At 43.8% G+C, this 21106-nt stretch overlaps 1 protein-coding gene across 1 annotated transcript in view; it reads left to right on the forward strand.

The window, feature by feature from the left end:
- Window positions 1-21106, forward strand: part of LOC104991163 (paralemmin-2) — a 517429-nt gene that overhangs the window by 136151 nt on the left and 360172 nt on the right. Inside the window, exon 2 of the mRNA XM_010843550.1 lies at window positions 122-167. Within this exon, the coding sequence (XP_010841852.1) occupies window positions 122-167 (46 nt within the window). The remainder of the gene's footprint in view (window positions 1-121; window positions 168-21106) is intronic.

The following is a 21106-nucleotide window of genomic DNA, read 5'->3' on the forward strand; positions in this document are numbered from 1 at the left end:
GTAGGCTTTCCGTGGGGTTCTAGCAAAGCTCCCCCCCGGGGTGCCCATCAATTTCCTCGGGTGACTACAGCGTGTGTTTTGTTTTTCTTTCTTCTTTCCCTCGCTGTGTGCCCTTCTCCAGGATGGCAGAGGCGGAATTGCACAAGGAAAGGCTGCAAGCCATAGCAGTAAGTCCACTTTCATTTTATTTTCTCGCTCTATTGTCTGGGATGGGAAAGGACCCCGAGTACGGCGGGGCCGTCGACATTCCAGCACAGTAGCCACAGGACATGTGTTTTGGGGATAAAAGTCTGTCAAGGCTCAGCTACGCTGCGTTTTATTTTATAGTCTGTAGATGGAAAGCCCCAGGGCGCGCTTTGGGCTGGGGATTTGAATGTGGAAGATTGGCTTAGAAATAAGATGCTTGCTATTGGGCTTTGGGGAAAGACGAAAGAGAAGCATGGGGCGGGAGGGGGGACAATTCCTAGAATATTACCACCCAGTGCTCGCTAATATTCTGACTTCAGATGCTGGAGAAGGCGGGAACGGTCACCAAAAACTGTGACTTCCACGCTCTCTGCGGAAGCTGTTGGTCTGCTAAGTGAAAAACCAGCAGTCCACTCCGCTGCCAGCCACGCGGTAGAACCTCCTCCCTGAAACCGAGAGTATTCATTTTCCCTGTTCTGTTTGAAATTGACAAGGGCACTGGCACAAAGCCACCACCTTGGGTGAGAGGAAGGTCTGGGGACTTCTTGGAACAACTGGGTCCTGGGAATAATATTCCAAGAGAGCCTCCTTCTTATCTGTGGTTCCTCAACCTATTTTCAGCATACAAAGGAACAACCAGCTTGGGCAAAGTTTAAGTGCACTCTCAGAAAAGTGTACCCAATGTGCATCTTGAGTATAAAGGAGAGCTCTCCAAGGCTGCCTAAATTTTAGTGGTCCTGCCCCAGTGTTGCCAATGATCCACAGATGTGGTATTTTTACTAGGGCCACCGCAGCTGGATTATATATTTCTTTTGCAGATGAAGGAATGATTACTGCTGCTCTATGAAATAATAGCAATTAAAAGAGAAGCTCCTTTAACATATTGGCATAAAAGAATCTCCAGACATTCTTCTACCTAAGTAAATTTTTTTTTGTCCAGGAGTTCCCTGGAAACACATATGAATTTGTTGGAGAAACAGCGTGTAATGTTTTGGAAGCAAAGTATATTAAAATGTTTTCAAAATCCTTTGGACGGATTCTTCACTGGGAAATGCACACAGGCTCTTCTTTTTCTTTTTAAAGAAGCATTTGATGTGGTCTCTGTGGCTCTGAGACCCTCTTTATCAAAGTCTTCAAATCTTAAATGTCTTGGAGACTTCACAGCTGAAGCGAGAAAGACGTTTGTTGGCATTGTTGAATGCTATAGCTTTTTTTGTCTGTTGGGCAATCTTTGAACTTGGTGTTCAGAACTCAGGAAGGCTTTCCCCCCTCCTGCCCCACCTTTTTTTCCCTTTCCCTCTGAGTGTGTGTATTTTGATGGTTAGTGAAGTTGTTTGTTTTCTAGAGTTTGTGGCCAGGCAGTGTGGCCAGTATGTCATGAACTGGGTAAGAATGGAGATATTCAGTTCTTGGTGCCATGTAGCTGGTGGATGTTTTATATAAACTGAATAATAGGCTGCTTTAACTGTCCATGTAGTGGCTGCTCCAGAGAGCATTCCATTGCTCCCATCAGTGGCCGCTGAAGGTTTCCAACAGTTGTCACATTTTCTGCCTTTGCATGACCAGCTTGTCTGGATGCCTGAGGAACAGCTGGGCCTCATGAAAGGGCTCGCTTTCCGAACAGGGAGCCAGTAGCAGCTTACACTTGGGCCACCCTTTGCCACGTGAGGCTGGGTCATTCCCAGCAGAGGCTAAATGGATTTTTGAGAAGGGTCTAGCCAGCCTTCTGGGATTCTTACGCCCGTGCAGTTGTGGAATTGAGTTTGTCCTGTACTTGGGAAACTGTAAATGATTCTCATGAATGATTCTGCCCCAACGAACATATCTTAGTGCAGATTTTCTAACAGCAAATTAACTCTGTGTATGTGTGAGAGAGAGAGGGAATTGAGGAGGGGGTGGAGGCGCTTGTGACCATGTCAGCTGTTCTGTATCCTGCTTTGACCTAATGCATACTCTCCAAAATTTGAAAACCCTGAGTCTGTCTGCCACCTTCCTAGGGTTCTCAGGGGGCCCTCAGGAGCTCATGAGCCTGCTCCCAGAGCCTAGTCCTCCTGAAGTCTCTCTGGAGATGTGAAGGAGGAAGAGCAATGACTCTATCTCTTCACCAACTTGGGCGCCTCTCCAAGAGGAGATTCTCATCTGTAGGTTCTTGAATACTCTTCAGTCTACACCCTGGTCCCTTCATCTGTAAAGAGGGCTCATGAGTTCTGCTCTAGGGGCTGGCTGTAAGGTTTAGATATGGTGCAGGTGAAGGGCCTGGCATGCAGGGGCCAGCTGATGATCTTCAGCCAGAGCCGCCCATTCCTGTCTACCTGCTGCCTTGTCCTTGTGAGGACAAGAGGAAACATCTCTGAAACATAAAGAGCTTGAACGACCTTCTGTATCCTCTCCTTTACTCAATTGAAGGCCAGGGCTCGGCCCAGCATCAATTCCATCAGCTCCTCAGACCCAGGTGCAGAGATATGACTGGAGTATTCAGCCATCCAGCAGGTATTTACAAAGTGTCGTCTCTTGGAAGAAAGTGACAATGCCAAAAAGTCAGTGTCCCTAAGTTTCAGTCATCAGAGGGAAGACTTTGCCCTTTGCACACTTAAGTTCTGAAAAGGACCGATGTCCTGTGACCTATGTCACGTGATCATTGGTGGGATTTCCCCCTGCCACCTCCAGGGAATAAAATACTCAGAAACTATGAGTGCTTTAATTGAATCTTCCAGTTGAGTCCAGAGACTAATCAATGAGAAAAGATGAATCTCATCCTATTTCCTGCCAAAAGCGGAGCAAATGTTGACAAGTGTCTCTACTCCCAGGCTCTCATTCCATCAGTAGGGATGTTCCCAAAGCTGGAATTTTAGGAAAAAGCAAAATAATTCTGAGGCAGGATGAATGTGAGTGGTTATTCCAGGGAATAATAATACAATTGCCATTTCCTGACCACCTTCTATTCAGCAAGGCCCTGTGTGTCATGCTTCTTTTCTTAACCTCAAGTTAATGGTTTAACATAAACAATTTCTAGCCAGTGGAAGGAGTACTTATGCAAATAAGCACACAGGTGGAGCAGGTAAACCAAGGAGCTGTAGAACACTTCCCCAGAGAGAGATTTGAGTGGGTCGTGGAGATTTGGTATAATAAAATATAAAATAACACACATACTTCCCCATGAGCAGAAGGAATGTATTTACTTGTTTGTTGTTAGTTTATCATTTATTTGGAACAGGTAGTAGAAGAAAGGGAAAGCCAACCACGTGAAGTTAAGTCAGTAGCCAAAGGCACCAACTCAGTGATAAGACTCAAGTGCATTTTTAACACAGATGATGTCATTTAATCCTGATGAGCTAATGGGGGAGGAACGTCTAGATTATCCATGTTTTAAAGAGCCCAACACAGAGAATGTCAAAGCCAGGATCAGAACCCAAATTGCAGGGCCCTGGAGCCTGTTTATTGACCACTGCCCAGAAATGCACCCCCCAAGATGGTAGCAGCATCTTGAGCTCCGCCCATGAGCTCGCTGTGTGGGTGGTTCTGGCAGCCCCTGTGCGAGCGGATGAGGGAGAAGACTGATTCAGTAGCATCGGGAAAGGCTGAGACAAACCAGGAGGCCACATCCTTTTGAGAGTCTTCCAGTGCATGGAAATACCCGATGGAAGCTCTAACCAAGTGAGTAACACGTTCCCTCGGGGAAGAAGCCATGGCGTCTCAGTGCAAACCAGTTTTGGGGGAGGATGTGTTATGTCTGCACGTCACAAAAAGAGGGTCTTCCTTGCGCTCAGGTGAAGATAACTGAATGTTTCAGAGATTGTCTTGAGTAAAAGCCCTCAGAGAGGTTCTCAGGCCATATGTGCTGAGGTGGCGCTAGTGGTCAAGAACCCACCTGCCAATGCAGGAGACGTAAGAGACTCAGGTTCAATCCTTGGTTCGGGAAGATTCCCTGGAGGAAGGCATGGTAACCCACTCCAGTATCCTTGCCTGGAGACTCTCATGGACAGAGGAACGTTGTGAGCTTACAGTCCATAGGGTCACAAAGAGTCAGACATGACTGAAGCAACTTGGCACACTCACAAGATGCCAATCCAACCTACGCTGGCTTTTTAGGGTATTTGGTTGCTTATTAAGAACTCGAACTCTGGAATAATAAAAACAATCTTTGGCATTTGTGTAGCACTTTACAATTTACAAAAACCTGCATGTATTACCTTAATTCTGATCTGTGCTAGGCAGGACTCATTGTCTGCACTTTACAATAGAGTATGCAGAGGTGTCCAGAGAAGGCGATGGCACCCCACTCCAGTACTCTTGCCTGGAAAATCCCATGGATGGAGGAGCCTGGTAGGCTGCAGTCCATGGGGTCACGAAGAGTCAGACACGACTGAGCGACTTCACTTTCACTTTTCACTTTCATGCATTGGAGAAGGAAATGGCAACCCACTCCAGTGTTCTTGCCTGGCGAATCCCAGGGACGGGGGAGCCTGGTGGGCTGCCATCTATGGGGTTGCACAGTGTCGGACACGACTGAAGTGACTTAGCAGCAGTAGCAGTAGCATGCAGAGGTCTCGGCTCACACAGTGAGAAGTAGAAGGGTTGTATCTCTCTCCTGACTCCTGATTCCTAGTATTGGTGGCATGTCTAGCTTTGGGCACGGGGTGCTCTGCTATGGGTGAGAGCTGCCTCTAGGATCCTTTAACTGGGGGCAGGGGGCAGAGGAGAGGGGTTTAGCTTTGGGGTATGTGTGCCTGGATGTGCCTCTGTGGAATCTGCCCTTTGGGGATTTCACTTTGGGCCCCTCTCCCCCTTAAAACTCTCCCCCAGGGGTTGCAGTTAGTGGCCTGTGGTCTCCACCTGCTCCCATTTTCTGTCCTGAGAAGGCCTGGATGTAGGTGGGTGGCTTAGGCTGGCTCTGCCCTGTACTTGCAAAGAGACAAGGCATTTCCTTGGCTTCATCTCTCAGTGTTGTTCTTGCCTCTGAGCAGGAAGACCTTGAGTATCAGAGTTGGAATGTGGACCAAAGGCTCAGGAAACCAGTCAGCCTGCTCTGATCCAGGCCACTTGGGTTGGCCTACCTGGCTTGGGCAGAAATCCTGGCTGCCGTTTGCATGGGATCCAGTCCAGCCTAGCTTCCCAGGTCAGGGATCCCTCAGAGGTTCTATAGACTCAAATCCAAGACTTATAGTAACACAAACTGTGGTTCTTGGGGAGACCATCCCTGTACATGTCCCCTATGAACCTCTGCATTGGCAGGCAGCTGGTAAGAGGATGGGAGAACTGAAGATGCCAGCCATACATTTGTTCATCTTCTTCCACGTAAATGGTGCCCTGCTTCTAAAAGTTCAAGCTGAAGTTTAAAAAATGGTTTGCCCAGGACAGTGGTGCTGAGGAAGGGCTTGACCCAGATGACTCTGCAGGACCGCCCAGTGGATAGATGCCACTTGGGGCACATTCAGGGTCGTTGCCAGGTCTGAGAGTGCCAAGGCAGGCCTTACACAAATATGCCCAAGGGTCATACACCTCTCTGACCAGTTATTTGTACCTCTGAGTATTTCAGGCTTTAGCCTCTTGGGACAAAGAGCAGTTGCTCTGGCGAGTGCCCTGTGAAATAGACTGGTCATCATTTAAAAAGCCAAGCAGGGGGGCTTGTGGGTTATGATTTGCCAGTATTTAGAAGGAATCCAGGGCTCAGTAATAGCCCTTCTCCATTTCTCTGGGGTTTTCCAGTGCACTGGGGACCGCCACTGTTGATCCTTTGAACTACCCGAATTTCATCACTGATCCCCCTTGAGGATGTGGATCAACTTCCTTGGCAGTAAGAGTTGGTCCTCGTGTTGAGATATTGACTGAGAGAACAGATTGCATTGATGCACAGACACAGTGGTCCCCAAGGCTGTCAGTGCCTTGCACTCTGGCAAGTAACAAGCATGGATCCTGGCCTCCGAAAGCCTTGGCTCATATCCCGGCAGCCTTTCTGTTAGTATCTGTGTGACCTTGCTCTTCCCCAGTTTCCTCATCTATAAGGTGGGGATAATGATAGTACTAGTCTCCTGGAATTGTTTTGAAGGTTATTTGACAGGTTTCATGGGAAATACCCAGTGCAAGCTTACAGAAATCACTCAACAAAAGTTTTCTTTTTATAGTAAGTGAATCAACAAATCATAACGCACAATTTTTAAGGAGAAAATGGATGCAAAGGGTGAAAAATGAATTCTTTTCACCTCAACTGGTGAATTGCCACACTGAATTTCATGAATATAGTGACATCTTTGCAGTGCAGGAGGATACTAATAATAACAATGAAAAGGATTGTTTACAGTGAACAGGATTTGCAAGCCCAGAAGGACCTGGGAGCCAGCATGTAACATAAATGAGTGACACAGATTGAATGGGAAACTGTAAGGACCTGAAGGGAAGATACCTCTTCTCAGTGAAGGCACAGTTCATTTATACTAGATGTGAACGTGGGTCCTATGTTGTCACATCCACTGATTCTCAAGAGACAGAAATCTTCCTTTTTAAAATGTGAGAACTCCCATTTCAAAATCAACTGGCTTAAAAAGTTTTTAAAAGTTTGTGGATGAAACGAAATTTCTTTTGGTCCACGGGTTGACCTTTTGTGACCTCCAGATATAAGTAGAGCTTTGAACTTTACACTGTGATTTCTTTATGCATGGGCTTATTTGGATTTCATAAGGATGCTATGAAGTAGTACTACCAGTCCCCCTTAGATCTCTCATAATGTTACAGAAGCAGGGTGCATTTTCAGCAGGGCTTTGTGAGTTTGGTGTCCAAATGTTTGGATCATTGGGAAAAGTGCATATTTGCTATATGTTGATACTAGCTCCTTTTAACCACTGACATTATTATAACTCAAAATTCATGTCTAGGTAGATGATGGCTTTCTCAAAATTGACAGAAAAGCTTAAAATACAGCATCTTGATGTGGGAAACTCCACGATCATAGAAGCATCTTTAACAAGATAGACCACTTAGTGGTTAAGCCCTTGCCTTCCAATGCAGGGGGTGCGGGTTTGATCTCTGATCAGGGAGCTCAGATTCCATATGCCTCATGACAGAAAAACCAAAACATAAAAAACAAGCAGTATTTTAACAAACTGGATAAAGACTTAGAACATGGTCCACATAAAAAATTTAAAAAAAAAAAGGGTAGGCAAATTTGAGCCGTCACATGTTACCAGGTGTTTGAGACGATTTTAATATATCACCCTTGAATTACAGACAATGTAGGGTGACTCAGCTGGGCTCAGGACTTCTAATAATAGCAGCAGCTGCTACTGGACATAGACTTTTGCTATGGACATAGACTGTACCATAGCAGTGGTACAGAACCGTGATTCTCAAACTGCAGTGCATTAGGATCACCTGGAGGGCTCCTTAGAAACACAGATTGCTGGGTCCTCCTCCTAGAGAGTTTGATTCAGTAGATCTGGGGTAGGGCCTGGGAATTTGCATTGCTAACAAGTTCCCAGGGTTTGCTGTTCCTAGCTGCAGCTGCTGTTCTAAGGAACACACGTTGAGTACCGCTGGTGAAGTGATAGAAGGCCAAGGGAGATGATGGCCTGGGTCTTCATAAGTATCACACACCCACTGCGACATGCCCAGGAGTTTGTGAAGTATGGATATCTTAAAGAGATGAGACGGAATAAGAGACCAAATTCAAGTGGGCTATAGCCCATGGGGTCACAAGAGAGTTGGGCGTGACTTAGTGACTAAACAATGATAACAAACCTAGCTCAGTTTGAAAGTGATGTAGTCGTGTCCCTCTTACATCAATTGGCTGCTCAAGAGGAGATTTTGTCTTGGGTACTTGTTTTAATCTATTTGCGTGCGTGCGTGCGTGCGTACTAAGTTGCTTCAGTCACATCTAACTCTTTACAACCCCAAGAAGTATAGTCCTTCAGGCTCCTCTGCCCATGGGATTTCCCAGCAAGAATATTGGAGCAGGTTGCCATTTCCTATTCTGGGAATCTTCCCAACCCAGGGATCAAACTTGTGTCTCTGGCGTCTTCTGCATTGGCAGGAGGGTTCTTTACCACTGAACCGCCTGGGAAGCCCACATGAAATGTGTATGATGCTCTAGATGGAGAAGTCCCAGAGCAGCTCAGCAGTCAAGTCTTGTAGCAGCCTCTCCAGCCTGCAGGCCTGATTCTCAATGCAGCTGCTTCTCACGTGGGCAACTCTAATAGGAGGCCAGGGCAACTGAGGTTCACTTACTAAATGATGGTTAGTGATTCTCCTAAGTCACTCTGTGTGCACAAGCCGGGCTTGTCATTGCCGTGTCAAAGAGGAGTTTATTCTCGCCAAGATGTCCTCCAATCTTCCGTCATCCTAATTGTAGCATCCATTGTGCGAACCAGTGCTTCTTATTCAGATGGTTTCAGCCTCACCCAGGCTCTTAATTTGTCTTAAAACACAAAGGACAGAGGCCACACGTCGCAGAATGAGAGAGACCTAAGAGAACACGGACGGGCTGCTGGGTGATGGCCGCCCAGCATAAGGAGCTTTGTAGAGGAAAGTTTGCACACGAGCGCTGTGGGTTTGGGCGAATACCGCACAGCTGAGACCTATTTCTGGCAGGAAATGCCGGCAGAAGCAGAGGTTTGTGGGGGTGGGGGTGCATGTTGGAGCTGCATATGTCCTTGGTTAATGGGTATGGCAGTCTTTTCCATTAGTCTCATGTTGAATTAGAATCCACAAAAGGAGATTATTAAATACACAGAGAGACGGACAGAGACAAGCCTTTAATCTATTTACATAATGCTTGAACGTATATTAAAAATACTTTGGGGCCAGTCTTTGACTCTAGTGTCCATGTCTCTGTAGCATCCTCTGAGCTTAGCTAGAAGAAGGAAATAGGGAACCTGGTCCCTTTCCCTTGCATAAAATGGGAGGGGGGAAGAAAAGCCACATGCGCTCCCAAGATAAAAGCCCTAGCAAAGGCTATGAGCCAGACCTCAAAACACATCTTCCAGCTCTTCGTTTCCCCTCTGGCAGCCTATTTCATTACCCTGCGGGCTTCCAGGCTCTTGACAGTCTGTGCACTAGCAAGATGTCTTCAAGGCATTTGTGAAACCTGCCCTTAGTTTTTTGCTGCATGATACCGATTTACTTACTATTCTAGGTGGGTGGGATTTTTCCCCCTTTCTTCTAAATTATAACCAGTCATCAGAGGATTCACTTTATTTTTAAAGTCAGGGCTGAAACTTAAAACTTTGAGGGTTATAAAAAATGTTATTCTTAACAGAAAAACATAGGCTTGAAAACTTAACCCCTTGGTGGTAGCTAGGGGATCCTCATTCTCTGAGTTTGAGCAATGATGCCAACAATTTTTGAGACCAGTAAATATCACATGGGGCTTCAGGCTTGGGACCTGTGATACGTGTATGTCCTTATGTGATGTAGAGAGAAGCCAGATCTGGGAGAGGTACCTTTTGGCCAAGAGGCAAGGGGTCAATTCAGCGGCTCCCCTCTGGGCTCCTGGTTCATCTTTTTTTTTTAAACACATGCAAAAACAGTATGGTTGAGGATCATCTTTATTGTTAGTGATATATTATTTTACCTTTTTTTTTGGCCACTCTGTGTAGCACATGGGATCTTAGTTTCCCGATAAGGGATTTGACTTGTCAGCTTGGGCTGATGATACTTGCTGCTTCTAATGGGTCAGGAAATGGTTCAAAAATTTTCTTGCCGCAGTGGAACTGTGAGACATAAAGATTTGAAAAGTGGAAAAGAGTGTAGAGGTTCATCAAGAAGTTAAAAATAGAACTGCTATGTGATCCAGCAATTTCACTTCTATGTATATATTACAAGGAAACAAAATTACTATCTTGGAAGGACATCTACACTTCCATGTTCATTGCAGCCTTGTTCCCAGTAGCCAAGAGATTAAAACAACCTAAGTGTTCATTGACAGATGATTGAATAAAGAAAATGTGGTATATCTAGAGTGGAGTATTATTCAGCCTTTATAAAGAAAGACATCCTGCCATCTGTGACTAACATGGATGGACCCTGGAGGGCATTCTGCTAAGTGAAAAAAGCCAGACACAGAAAGATAAATACCTGTAATCTCACTTATATGTGGCATCTAAAAGAATATTGAACTTAGAGAGGAGAGTGGTAGATATTAGAGGGTGGGAAGTGGGGGAAAGGGGAGATGTTAATCAAAAGTAAAACTTTCAATTATAAATTGAATAAGTTCTAGAGTCCCAATATATAGCATGGTGACTGGTTAAAAACCATGTTACTACATACTTGAAATATGCCAAGGGAGTAGATCTCATGTGTTATCATTAAACACACAAAAATGGTAGCTGTGTGAGGTGATGGATATATGAATTAGCTTAATTATGATCTTTATTTCTCAATGTATATCAAAAATATGTTATACACTGTCAATGTAGACAATTTTTTTTAATCATACCTTAAAGCTGGGGGAAAATGATCTGTTCAAAAAATGATCTGGAAAGCTTGAAGTTAGTATGAGTGGCCTTGAAAGGAAACACTGCTTATCCAGGAAACACACACACACTATAGGTAGTGATAAGCCCATCATCTGAGTGCTCATTTTTCTTTTCCAGCTGGTATGTAGGCAGCCGTGTCCATGAACAGTGAAATCTGAGCATATGTGTTTAGAATTTAGTGCTGGTCATCAAATAAAAGTTGCAGCAAAACCCAAAAGATATTTAACAGTAACTGAGATAGGTCTGTGGGGATGGGTCAGAAGGCAGGGCAGGTCCTGGGAGGCTGACTGTTGATATACTCTCTAGGTTGTCAGACAATGTAAAGTAAGTAGAAAAAAAAAAAAAAAGGAGAAAACAAATACTGTGTATTAATGCATATTTGTGGAATCTAGAAAAATGGCAAAGCAGAAATACAGATGTATAGAACAAACTTATGGACCCTGAAGGGGGAGGGGGGAGTGGGATGAAATGGAAGATTGGGATTAACATATATACACTATTAATAGTCTGTTGAGGGCTTCCCAGATGGTGCTAGTGGTAAAAAGCCTGCCTGCCAATGCAGGAGACCAAGAGACACGGGTTTGAACTCTGGGTCAGGAAGATTCCCCTGGAGAAGGTCATGGCTACCCACTCCAGTGTTCTTGTCTGGAGAATCCCATGGACAGAGGAACCTGGTGGGCTATGACCCATAGGGTCACAAAGAGCAGACCCAGCTGAAGTGACTTAGCATGCATGCATAAAATAGATAATAAGAACCTACTGTATAGCTTAGGGAATGCTACTCAATGCTCTGTGGTGACTTAAATGGGAAGGAAATCCAAAAAAGGGGATATATGTGTATATATAGCTGTTTCACTTTACTGTACAGTAGAAACGAACACAGCATTGTGAGCAGCTATACTCCAATAAAAATTAATTTTAAAAAGAATATACTCTCTAAGTCTACCAGCTACTAGAAATAAGACTCTGGCAGCCTGATCACTCCGCGTCCTTATTCACACGGGAGTGAGAATGATAAATGTCTGATCAGCATTGGATCTGATGGCCATGATGAAGAGGAAGTACTGGGCTTGACAACACAGAGGAGGCTAAGGTGAAAGTAATTTCAATTGCTCAGTCCCTGTCTGCTCTCTTCCCTTCCTACCATCATTACTTTCTGTCCTGGCATGTCCCGGCCTCTAGAGGATTCCAGTTCTCATCTGCCCTGAGCTCAGGTCCACAAAGCAAATCTTGAAGCAAAATGGCTTAGCAGTGTGGGGAACAGGAGGGGAGCATCTCCCCTATAGGGAGACAGGGCACCCCAGGGCTCAGAAAGCAAGTCAAAGACTGCAACTTGATTCTATAGCTTTCTTTCAGTGGGAGGAAGGGTCTCCCAGTTCCTGAGAGTTTCCCTTGGGCCAGACAGCTGGCTGAATGCCTTATATTGGGCGTTAAAACCTCAATTGAGCCCAGGTGGCAGGCTGACGTGGTGGCTGAGCCTGTGGGACTCTGCTGACTGGAGAGAGTGGGCTCCCCGGGCAGTACTCAACTCCAGCTGATGGGCACTTTATGGGAATACAACTCAAGGATTTTGTATTGTTCAAGGGCATCTGGAAATCCAGCTTTTGAAGGAAGTCTGTTGATATTTATATCATAACCATTGAAGCACTGTGTGGGCAAACCGAACACAGATTTTAATCCAGTGTAGGCTGGAATCATTCCTCACCCCTCACCCCTTCCCGATCCCCACCCCAGACCCCCAGTTTCCCACTTCGCCTTGCACAACAATATTGTATTTAATTCTAAAGCTGGTAGTATGCGGAGATGATAGGATGATAGTATTACAGTTGAAGCTAAGTCAAATGTAGGTGTGTTTAGTCCTGTTGAGCAAATAAATGGGCAGCCTGCCAGAAACCCATCGAGGACTACCTTAGGAGGACCATAAGAAAAATGTAGTCTCAGGTAGAGTCAGTATTGCTACTTAGATGGTTCCTTATCCAGCATGCTGGGCCAACTCCCCAGTTCTCTGTAAGAAATAACAACTGAAAACACTCCTTAAAAATGAAGTTAACATAGAACAAAAGTCACCTTTTTGATGTACACGTCTCCGAATTTTGTAAGATGTAGATTTATGTAACTGCCAGCACACTCAGGATGCAGAACAGTCCATCAGCCCTCAGGACTCCCCCAGGAAGCACTGCTTTTCAAACTCTGTACACATTGGAATGTTGGAATGTAAGTAGTTCTCCTTGTCTCCACCTTGTACCCTGACTTTAAGGCTTCTGAAAATCACTTAGAGGTTAGAGGGTTAACCAGAACGAGTTCTTGCTTTTCCCCAATAAATACCTTCTGCTTCAGCCTGGTTTGTTTTTTCTGCTCTAGCCTCTACTAGAGTTATCACATTTAGCAACTAAAATTATAGGATGCCCAATTATTGCACGGGACACACTTTTATACTAAACAAATGATTTGTTGTTTGTTTGAATTCAGATTTAACTGGGCATCCTATATTTTACCTGGCAAGCTCATCCCCTTCACATATATGCCGCGTTCACAACTGAGTTCAGAACCCACTTTTTCTGGGTCTGTGTTTCACTCTTCCATGTAAATATGAAAATACTCAGTGGTTTTATTTTTTTCTCTTCCTTATTTCATTTTTTAAACCACTATGAGATACCATTTCACACCAGTCAGAATGGCTGCGATCCAAAAGTCTACAAATAATAAATGCTGGAGAGGGTGTGGAGAAAAGGGAACCCTCTTACACTGTTGGTGGGAATGCAAACTAGTACAGCCACTATGGAGAACAGTGTGGAGATTCCTTAAAAAACTGGAAATAGAACTGCCTTATGATCCAGCAATCCCACTGCTGGGCATACACACTGAGGAAACCAGAAGGGAAAGAGACACGTGTACCCCAATGTTCATCGCAGCACTGTTTATAATAGCCAGGACATGGAAGCAACCTAGATGTCCATCAGCAGATGAATGGATAAGAAAGCTGTGGTACATATACACAATGGAGTATTACTCAGCCATTAAAAAGAATACATCTGAATCAGTTCTAATGAGGTGGATGAAACTGGAGTCTATTATACAGAGTCAAGTAAGCCAGAAGGAAAAACACCAATACAATATACTAACGCATATATATGGAATTTAGAAAGATGGTAACAATAACCCTGTGTACGAGACAGCAAAAGAGACACTGATATATAGAACAGTCTTATGGACTCTGTGGGAGAGGGAGAGGGTGGGAAGATTTGGGAGAATGGCATTGAAACATGTAAAATATCATGTATGAAACGAGATGCCAGTCCAGATTTGATGCACGATACTGGATGCTTGGGGCTGGTGCACTGGGACGACCCAGAGGGATGGTATGGGGAGGGAGGAGGGAGGAGGGTTCAGGATGGGGAACACATGTATACCTGTGGTGGATTCATTTTGATATTTGGCAAAACTAATACAATTATGTAAAGTTTAAAAATAAAATAAAAAATAAAATTTTTATTGGAGTATAGTTGACTAACAAATGTGTTAGTTTCAGGTGTAGCAAAATGATTCAGTTATATATGTACATGTATCTGATTTTCAAATTCTTTTCCCATTTAGGTTATTACAGAATATTGAGAGTTTCCTGTGCTATACAGTAGATGCTTATTGATTATCTAAATATAGCAATGTGTATATGTCAATCCCAAACTCCCGATCTATCGATACTCATTGATTTTATATAGTGATACATTTGTGAGATGATAGGGCATGTACTGAGAGGTTAAGAGGATCTCATCAATACATTCATGTGTTTTGAACCCACTAGACATGTTGTGAACCCACTAGAGACTAGACATGTCTTTTCTGGAGAATAAGAAAGGGACTAGTGTGTGTTGGAGGACAGAGGACAACTGGATTTCAGAAATTAGGACATTTCCCAGCCCTCTTCCAACCCCCTCCCCTAGCCCAACCTTTGAATAACATAAAACTGTGAAGACTAAACAAAGAGATTGTTCATACTGGGTGATTTTGAAAATAATCACTGGAATGCTAGCCTTCAGCAGCCGGTATATCTTATACTGCATTGAGCAAGATGTGGCCTTGTGGTGTGTCGTCTGTGACTCATGCAGTGCTCACACTCAGCTCATTCCCAGCCTGGATGTTTTGGTTGAGAATGCTGTGATGGTTGATTGATTTCTCTTGTTTGTTTGTTTTTTCATTATCAACTTTACTAGTGTGATTTCAGAATCACAGTGAGATGAGAAGGAAAATCAATTTTATAGAGTACCTTCAGAATGAAGAATGAATGTAAATCCCCATTTTCTGTCTAGACCAAGGCATCAGTAAACAGCAATCTGTGGGTCAGATCTGGCCCGCAGTCTCTCTTCATAAGGCCTGTGAGCAATATGTGGTTATTACATGTGTAAATGGAAATTAAAAAAAAAAAATTCATGATGGGAAAATCATATGAAGTTTAGATTCCGTATCCACACATAAAGTTTTATCAGAACATACTCATTGCCATTCGTTTGCACATGGTCTATGGCTGATTGCACACTACAGCAGCAGAAGTGAGTAGTTCCAACAGAGACCGACCGTGTAGCCTGCAAAGCCTAAAACGTTTACTTTCTGACCCTTCATGGAAAAGCTTGGGCTGACTCCTGCTCTAAACTCTGTATCTTCTATGGTTGGGTTTGCCTTTAAGGTCCTAGGAATCTTTCTTTCCCCAAATTTAAACTTTTGTATTTTGTATTAGAGTATAGCCGATTAACAATGTTGTAGTAGTTTAGGTGAGCAGCAAAGGGACTCAGCCATACAGATATATGTATCCATTCTCCCCAAATCCCACTCTCATCCAGGCTGGCACGTAACATTGAGTAGAGTTCCATGTGCTATACGGTGGGTCCTTGTTGGTTATCCATTTTGAATATGGCAGTGTGTACATGACCTTCCCAAACTCTCCAACTGTCCCTTCCCCCTGGCAGCTATAAGTTCATCTAAGTCTGCGAGTCTCTATTTTGTAAGTTCATTTGTATCATTCCTTTTTAGATTTCACATATAAGGGATGTCATCCAATATTTCTCCTTCTCTGCCTGACTTACTTCACTCAGTACAACACTCCCTAGGTCCATTCATGTTGTTGCAATGGCATTGTATTATTCTTTTTAATGGCTGAGTAATACTCCATTGTGTATATGTACCACATCTTCTCTAGCCATTCCTCTGTTAATGGACATGTAGGTTGCTTCCATGTCTCGGCTGTTGTAAACAGTGCTGCAGTGAACATAGGGGTGCGTGTATTCTTTCGGATCATCTTTCTCCAGATATATGTCCAGGAGTGGGGTTGCAGGGTCATATGGTGGCTCTATTTTTAGCTTTTTAAGGAACCTCCATGCTGTTCTTCATAGTGGCTGTACCAATTTACATTCCTATCAACAGGGTAGGAGGATTCCCTTCTGTCCACATCCTCTCCAGCATTTGTTGTTTGTGGATTTTTTGATCATAGCCATTCTTACTGGTGTGAGGTGATATATCATTGTAGTTTTGGTTTGCATTTCTCTAATAACTAACAATGTTGAACATCTTTCCATGTGCCTCTTGGCTACCTATATGTCCTCTTTGGAGAAATGTCTATTTAGGTCTTCTGCCTATTTGTTGGTTGGGTTGTTTGTTTTGATGCTGATAAGTATCATAAGATGTTTGTAAATTTTGGAGACTAATCCCTATCTGTCACATCAGTTGCAAATATTTTCTCCCAACCTGTGGATTGTCTTTTTGTTTTGTTTATTGTTTGCTTTGCTGTGCAAAAGCTTTTGAGTTTAAGTAGGTCCCATTTGTTTATTTCTGTTTTTATTTCCATTATTCTGGGAGATGGATTAAAAAAGATGTTGCTGTGATTTATGTCAGAGAGTTCTGCCTATGAAGGTTCTAGGAATCTTTTGGCTAAAGATGTGACTGTTGTCTGGTTGCTGACAGTTCAGAACAGTAAAGCTCCTAGACGTATATCTGGAGAAAACTCTAATTTGAAAAGATACACGCACCTCGGTGTTCACAGCAGCACTATCTACAGTGGCCAAGACATGGGCTCCCCAGGTGGTGCTGGTGGTAAAGAACCCACATGCCAGTGCAGGAGACATAAGAGATGCAGATTCTATCCCCTGGTTGGGAAGATCCCCTGGAGGAGGGCGTGGCAACCCACTCCAGTATTCTTACCTGGAGAATTCCATGGACAGAGGAGCCTGGAGGGCTACAGTCCATAGAGTCTCAAAGAGCTGGACATGATTGAAGCAACTTAGCACAGTATAGCACAAAAAAAGAATAAAATAATGCCATTTGTAACAATATGGATGGAAGTAAATCAGCAAGACAAATATAAAAAATATGATACAAATGAACTTATTTACAAAAGCAAAACAGACTCACAAACATAGAAAACAAACATGGTTACCAAAGGAGAGAGCAGGGGTGAAGGGAAGGATAAATTAGGCTGAGATTAACATATAAACACTATAACATATAAAATAGATAAACAACGAAGGCCTGTTGTATAGTATAAGGAACTATACACAATATCTTATGATAACCTCTAAGGAAAAAGAATATATACTGAAGTTAAACATTATATATATATGTACATATATATATATATAAATAACTGAATCGCTATGCACCAAACTTGAAACTAACAGCATTGTAAATCAACTATATTTCAATTTTTTTTTTTTAAATAAAGAAAGCAGAGTGAATGAGAAAGAAAAACAGTGTAACGCATAGACACCCTTTTCACTCTCTTCTGGGCTACTATGATGAAAGGCTTATAGTTACTGAAATGCTCACATGTTGAGTTTTGCTTCTCTAGAGTTTTCTTGTTATATCCTCGCTCTCTAGCCAACTATGTGTTTTCTTTTGAAAACCAGAAAATCTGCTCTCTTAGAGGTATCAGTTTGGCCCGTCTAAAAATAAATGATTACGTTTAAAGCCATTTTTTTCCGTTGACAGGGGTTAAGAGGGTAGAGGAAAAGCACTGGTGATTCTTCATGTCATTTTTATTTCTCCTCAGAAATTGCCAGGAGCGTCATGCTGTGCTCCCCGGGGGATTTTAAGGGTGCAGTGTCAGAATGGGAGTCAGAGAACATGCCCACCACATTCCCTGAGTCAGAGCAGGAAGCCAGTGGAAAGTGGCTTCTGACCCACTGCCCTGCCGTTCATTAGCCCTTGGCTGAGGGTCAGTTACCTTATGGAAGCCATAGGGCAAATGGCTTCATTTGCAAATGAAGTGACCAGTAGGGGTCAAAGCTGCCAATGGCCTATGGCAGCAGAGTCCACTTTGACCTCCCTAAACCATCAACTGTTTCCTTTCTGTCCCCCTTTCCTTTCTTGTCCAAAAGAGCCAGCTACAATTTTGAGTCCTGTTTGCCTGGAAATTTCCAAAGGGACTTTGGTGACTTAGTAAATATTTTCAAATTGCCCAAGGTTTGGAGAGATAGCAGAGCCACAATTGTGAAATCAGATTTAGAAAGGGATTACTGCCATACTTGGACTGGCCGTGTGAGCATGGGGGGGATGAGGGGTGGAGCAGGCCGTGGTGTGGACACTTGCGGATCCTCCCTCGATCAGCGGATGGCTTTTGCCTTTCTGGTCAGACATATGCCAGACCCTGAAATTCTCTTTCTGGATAACTTCTGAGCAGCTGCTGGGAGAATAGGAAGCCGAGCGTGGGGTTAGTGTAAGGCTTCCTTGACTGCAGCACTACTGACAGCTTGGTCCAGATAATTCTTTACTGTGGGAGCGGGGGCTGTCCTGTGCATTGTATGTTTAGTGGTATCCCTGCTCTCTAGCCAGTAAATTCCAGTAGCATTGCCCATGCCCCAGCATGACAATCAAAAGTGTCCCCAGACATCGCTAAATGTTCCCTGGAGGACAAAATAAGCCCTTTGAGAACCACCAATGTAGTATAATGTAAGGGTTATCTGACCAAATGTAGTTCCCATACTTTCAGCATTAGAGATTCGTTGCTTTAAGTCTTCCCTTTCACCCCGCAGGATTCATTCCTTGAAGCTGTGGAGGCTTTTTTAGTTTCCAGAATCACCCATGAAAATACAAGTTTCTCACAAAGGGTAAAGCCCTGAGCCTGAGAGAACAAGTGGTTTTCATCCCATGTCAACTCTGACTGTCTTGGGAAGATGCCTTGTCTTTGAGGTACTTATGTCCAGGGGATAAGGACATCCTTGCCTACCCTTTGTTCATAAGGAGCCTTCTTACCTGGTGTCTCTGCAGAGATGTATCAGTCAGACCCTCGTCTGGGGTGGTAACTGCTCCCAGGGGCACCATTCACACATGCTCACTGTGGCTTTGTATTGGTTAGGGCAGTTTTCTAGCAGGTGCCAGAAAGGTGCCTTGAGAGAGAGGTGTCTTCTAGATCCCGCAGAGCTGCCATATGGACTGGCAGAGGTGCTATAATTGGCTTGATGGGAATAAGCAGCAGGAAGCACAAGGAGGAGGGGAAAGAGAGTAGTTCCCATCTCTTTCCTTCCATTTGATTAGAAGCTCCTGGAGGACAAGGACAGTGTCAGTGCCATCACAGTTCATTGCTGCCTTCACAGTGCATTTCACATAGAGCCCAAGCCACTTTCAGTTCAGCTCAGTCACTCAATCACGTCCGACTCTTTGAGACCCCATGGACTGCAACACACCAGGCCTCCCTGTCCATCACCAACTCCTGGAGTTTACTCAAACCCATGTCCATTGAGTTGGTGATGCCATCCAGCCATTTCATCCTCTGTCGTCCCCTTCTCCTCCTGCCCTCAATCTTTCCCAGCATCAGGGTATTTTCAAATGAGACAGTTCTTCGCATCAGGTGGCCAAAGTATTGGAGTTGCAGCTTCAACATCAGTCCTTCCAATGAACACCCAGGACTGATCTCCTTTAGGATGCACTGGTTGGATCTCCTTGCTGTCCAAGGGACTCTCAAGAGTCTTCTCCAACACCACAGTTCAAAAGCATCAGTTCTTCAACCCTCATCTTTCTTTATGGTACAACTCTCACATCCATACATGACCACTGGAAAAACCATAGCTTTGACTAGACGGACCTTTGTTGACAAAGTAATATCTCTGTTTTTTAATATGCTGTCTAGGTTGGTCATAACTTTTCTTCCAGGGAGCAAATGTCTTTTAATTTCATGGCTTTAGTCACTATCTGCAGTGATTTTGGAGCCCCCCAAAATAAAGTCTGTCACTGTTTCCACTGTTTCCCCATCTATTTGCCATGAAGTGATGGGACCAGATGCCATGATCTTCATTTTCTGAATGTTGAGTTTTAAGCCAACTTTTTCACTCTTCTCTTTCTCCTTCATCAAGAGGCTCTTTAGTTCTTCGCTTTCTGCCTTAAGGGTGGTGTCATCTGTATACATGAGGTTATTGATATTTTATTAACCTTAAAGCAGGGTTCTTAAACTGTTTTATGTCTCAGATTCCTTCCCAGGCTTGTGGACTCAGAATAACGCTTCAATGCACAAGATAAAATACATAGGATTAAAAAGATGGCCAATTACATTGAAATACAGGCAGGTCATTATGAGAAAATTGTGATAGGTAATGTATATGCTTCTATATTTGGAGAAGGGAATGACAACCCACTCTAGTATGCTTCCTTGGAAAATTCCATGGACAGAGGAGCTTAGTGGGTTACAGTCCTTGGAGTCACACAGAGTCAGACATGGCCTACCACACAGCACATGCTTCTGTATTATTGTATTAAATAAAAGTTAGTGGCATTCCAGTGGTCATGTGTGGATGTGAGAGTTGGACATAAAGAAAGCTGAGTGCTGATGCTTTTCAACTGTGGTGTTGGAGAAGACTCTTGAGAGTCCCTTGAATAGCAAGGAGATCCAACCAGTCCATCCTAAAGATCAGTCCTGAATATTCATTGGAAGGACTGATGCTGAAGCTGAAACTCCAATACTTTGGGCACGAGATGCGAAGAACTGACTCATTGGAAAATACCCTGATGCTGGGAAAGATTGGGGGCAGGAGGAGAAGGGGACGACAGAGGATGAGATGGCTTGATGGCATCATTGACTCAATGGACATGAGTTTGAGTAAACTCCAGGAGTTGATGATGGACAGGGAGGCCTGGTGTGCTGCAGTCCATGGGGTCGCAAAGAGTTGGATATGACTTGAGTGACTGAACTGAACTGAAGTGACTATTCCAATACATACTCCGATTTCTAATTATTAATGAACATAAGTGATATTCGTCTCCCACAACTACAGTATAATATGACAATACCTGTGATTGCTACTTATGACAAAGTCATAGGAACTGAAGATATTTCTGAGGCTTGTCCTTCTGTTTGAAGGTGATGCAATATTTCAGCTACAGGTTAGTGATAATAGCCTTTAAATGGCTGTCGTGACTTCTGGCTCATCCCTGGACTCCTTGAATTCTTTTTTTTTTTTTTAAATAAGGTATGACTA

This window comes from Bison bison, unplaced genomic scaffold (assembly GCF_000754665.1).
Source record: "Bison bison bison isolate TAMUID 2011002044 unplaced genomic scaffold, Bison_UMD1.0 scf7180017864183, whole genome shotgun sequence".
NCBI lineage: Eukaryota > Metazoa > Chordata > Mammalia > Artiodactyla > Bovidae > Bison > Bison bison.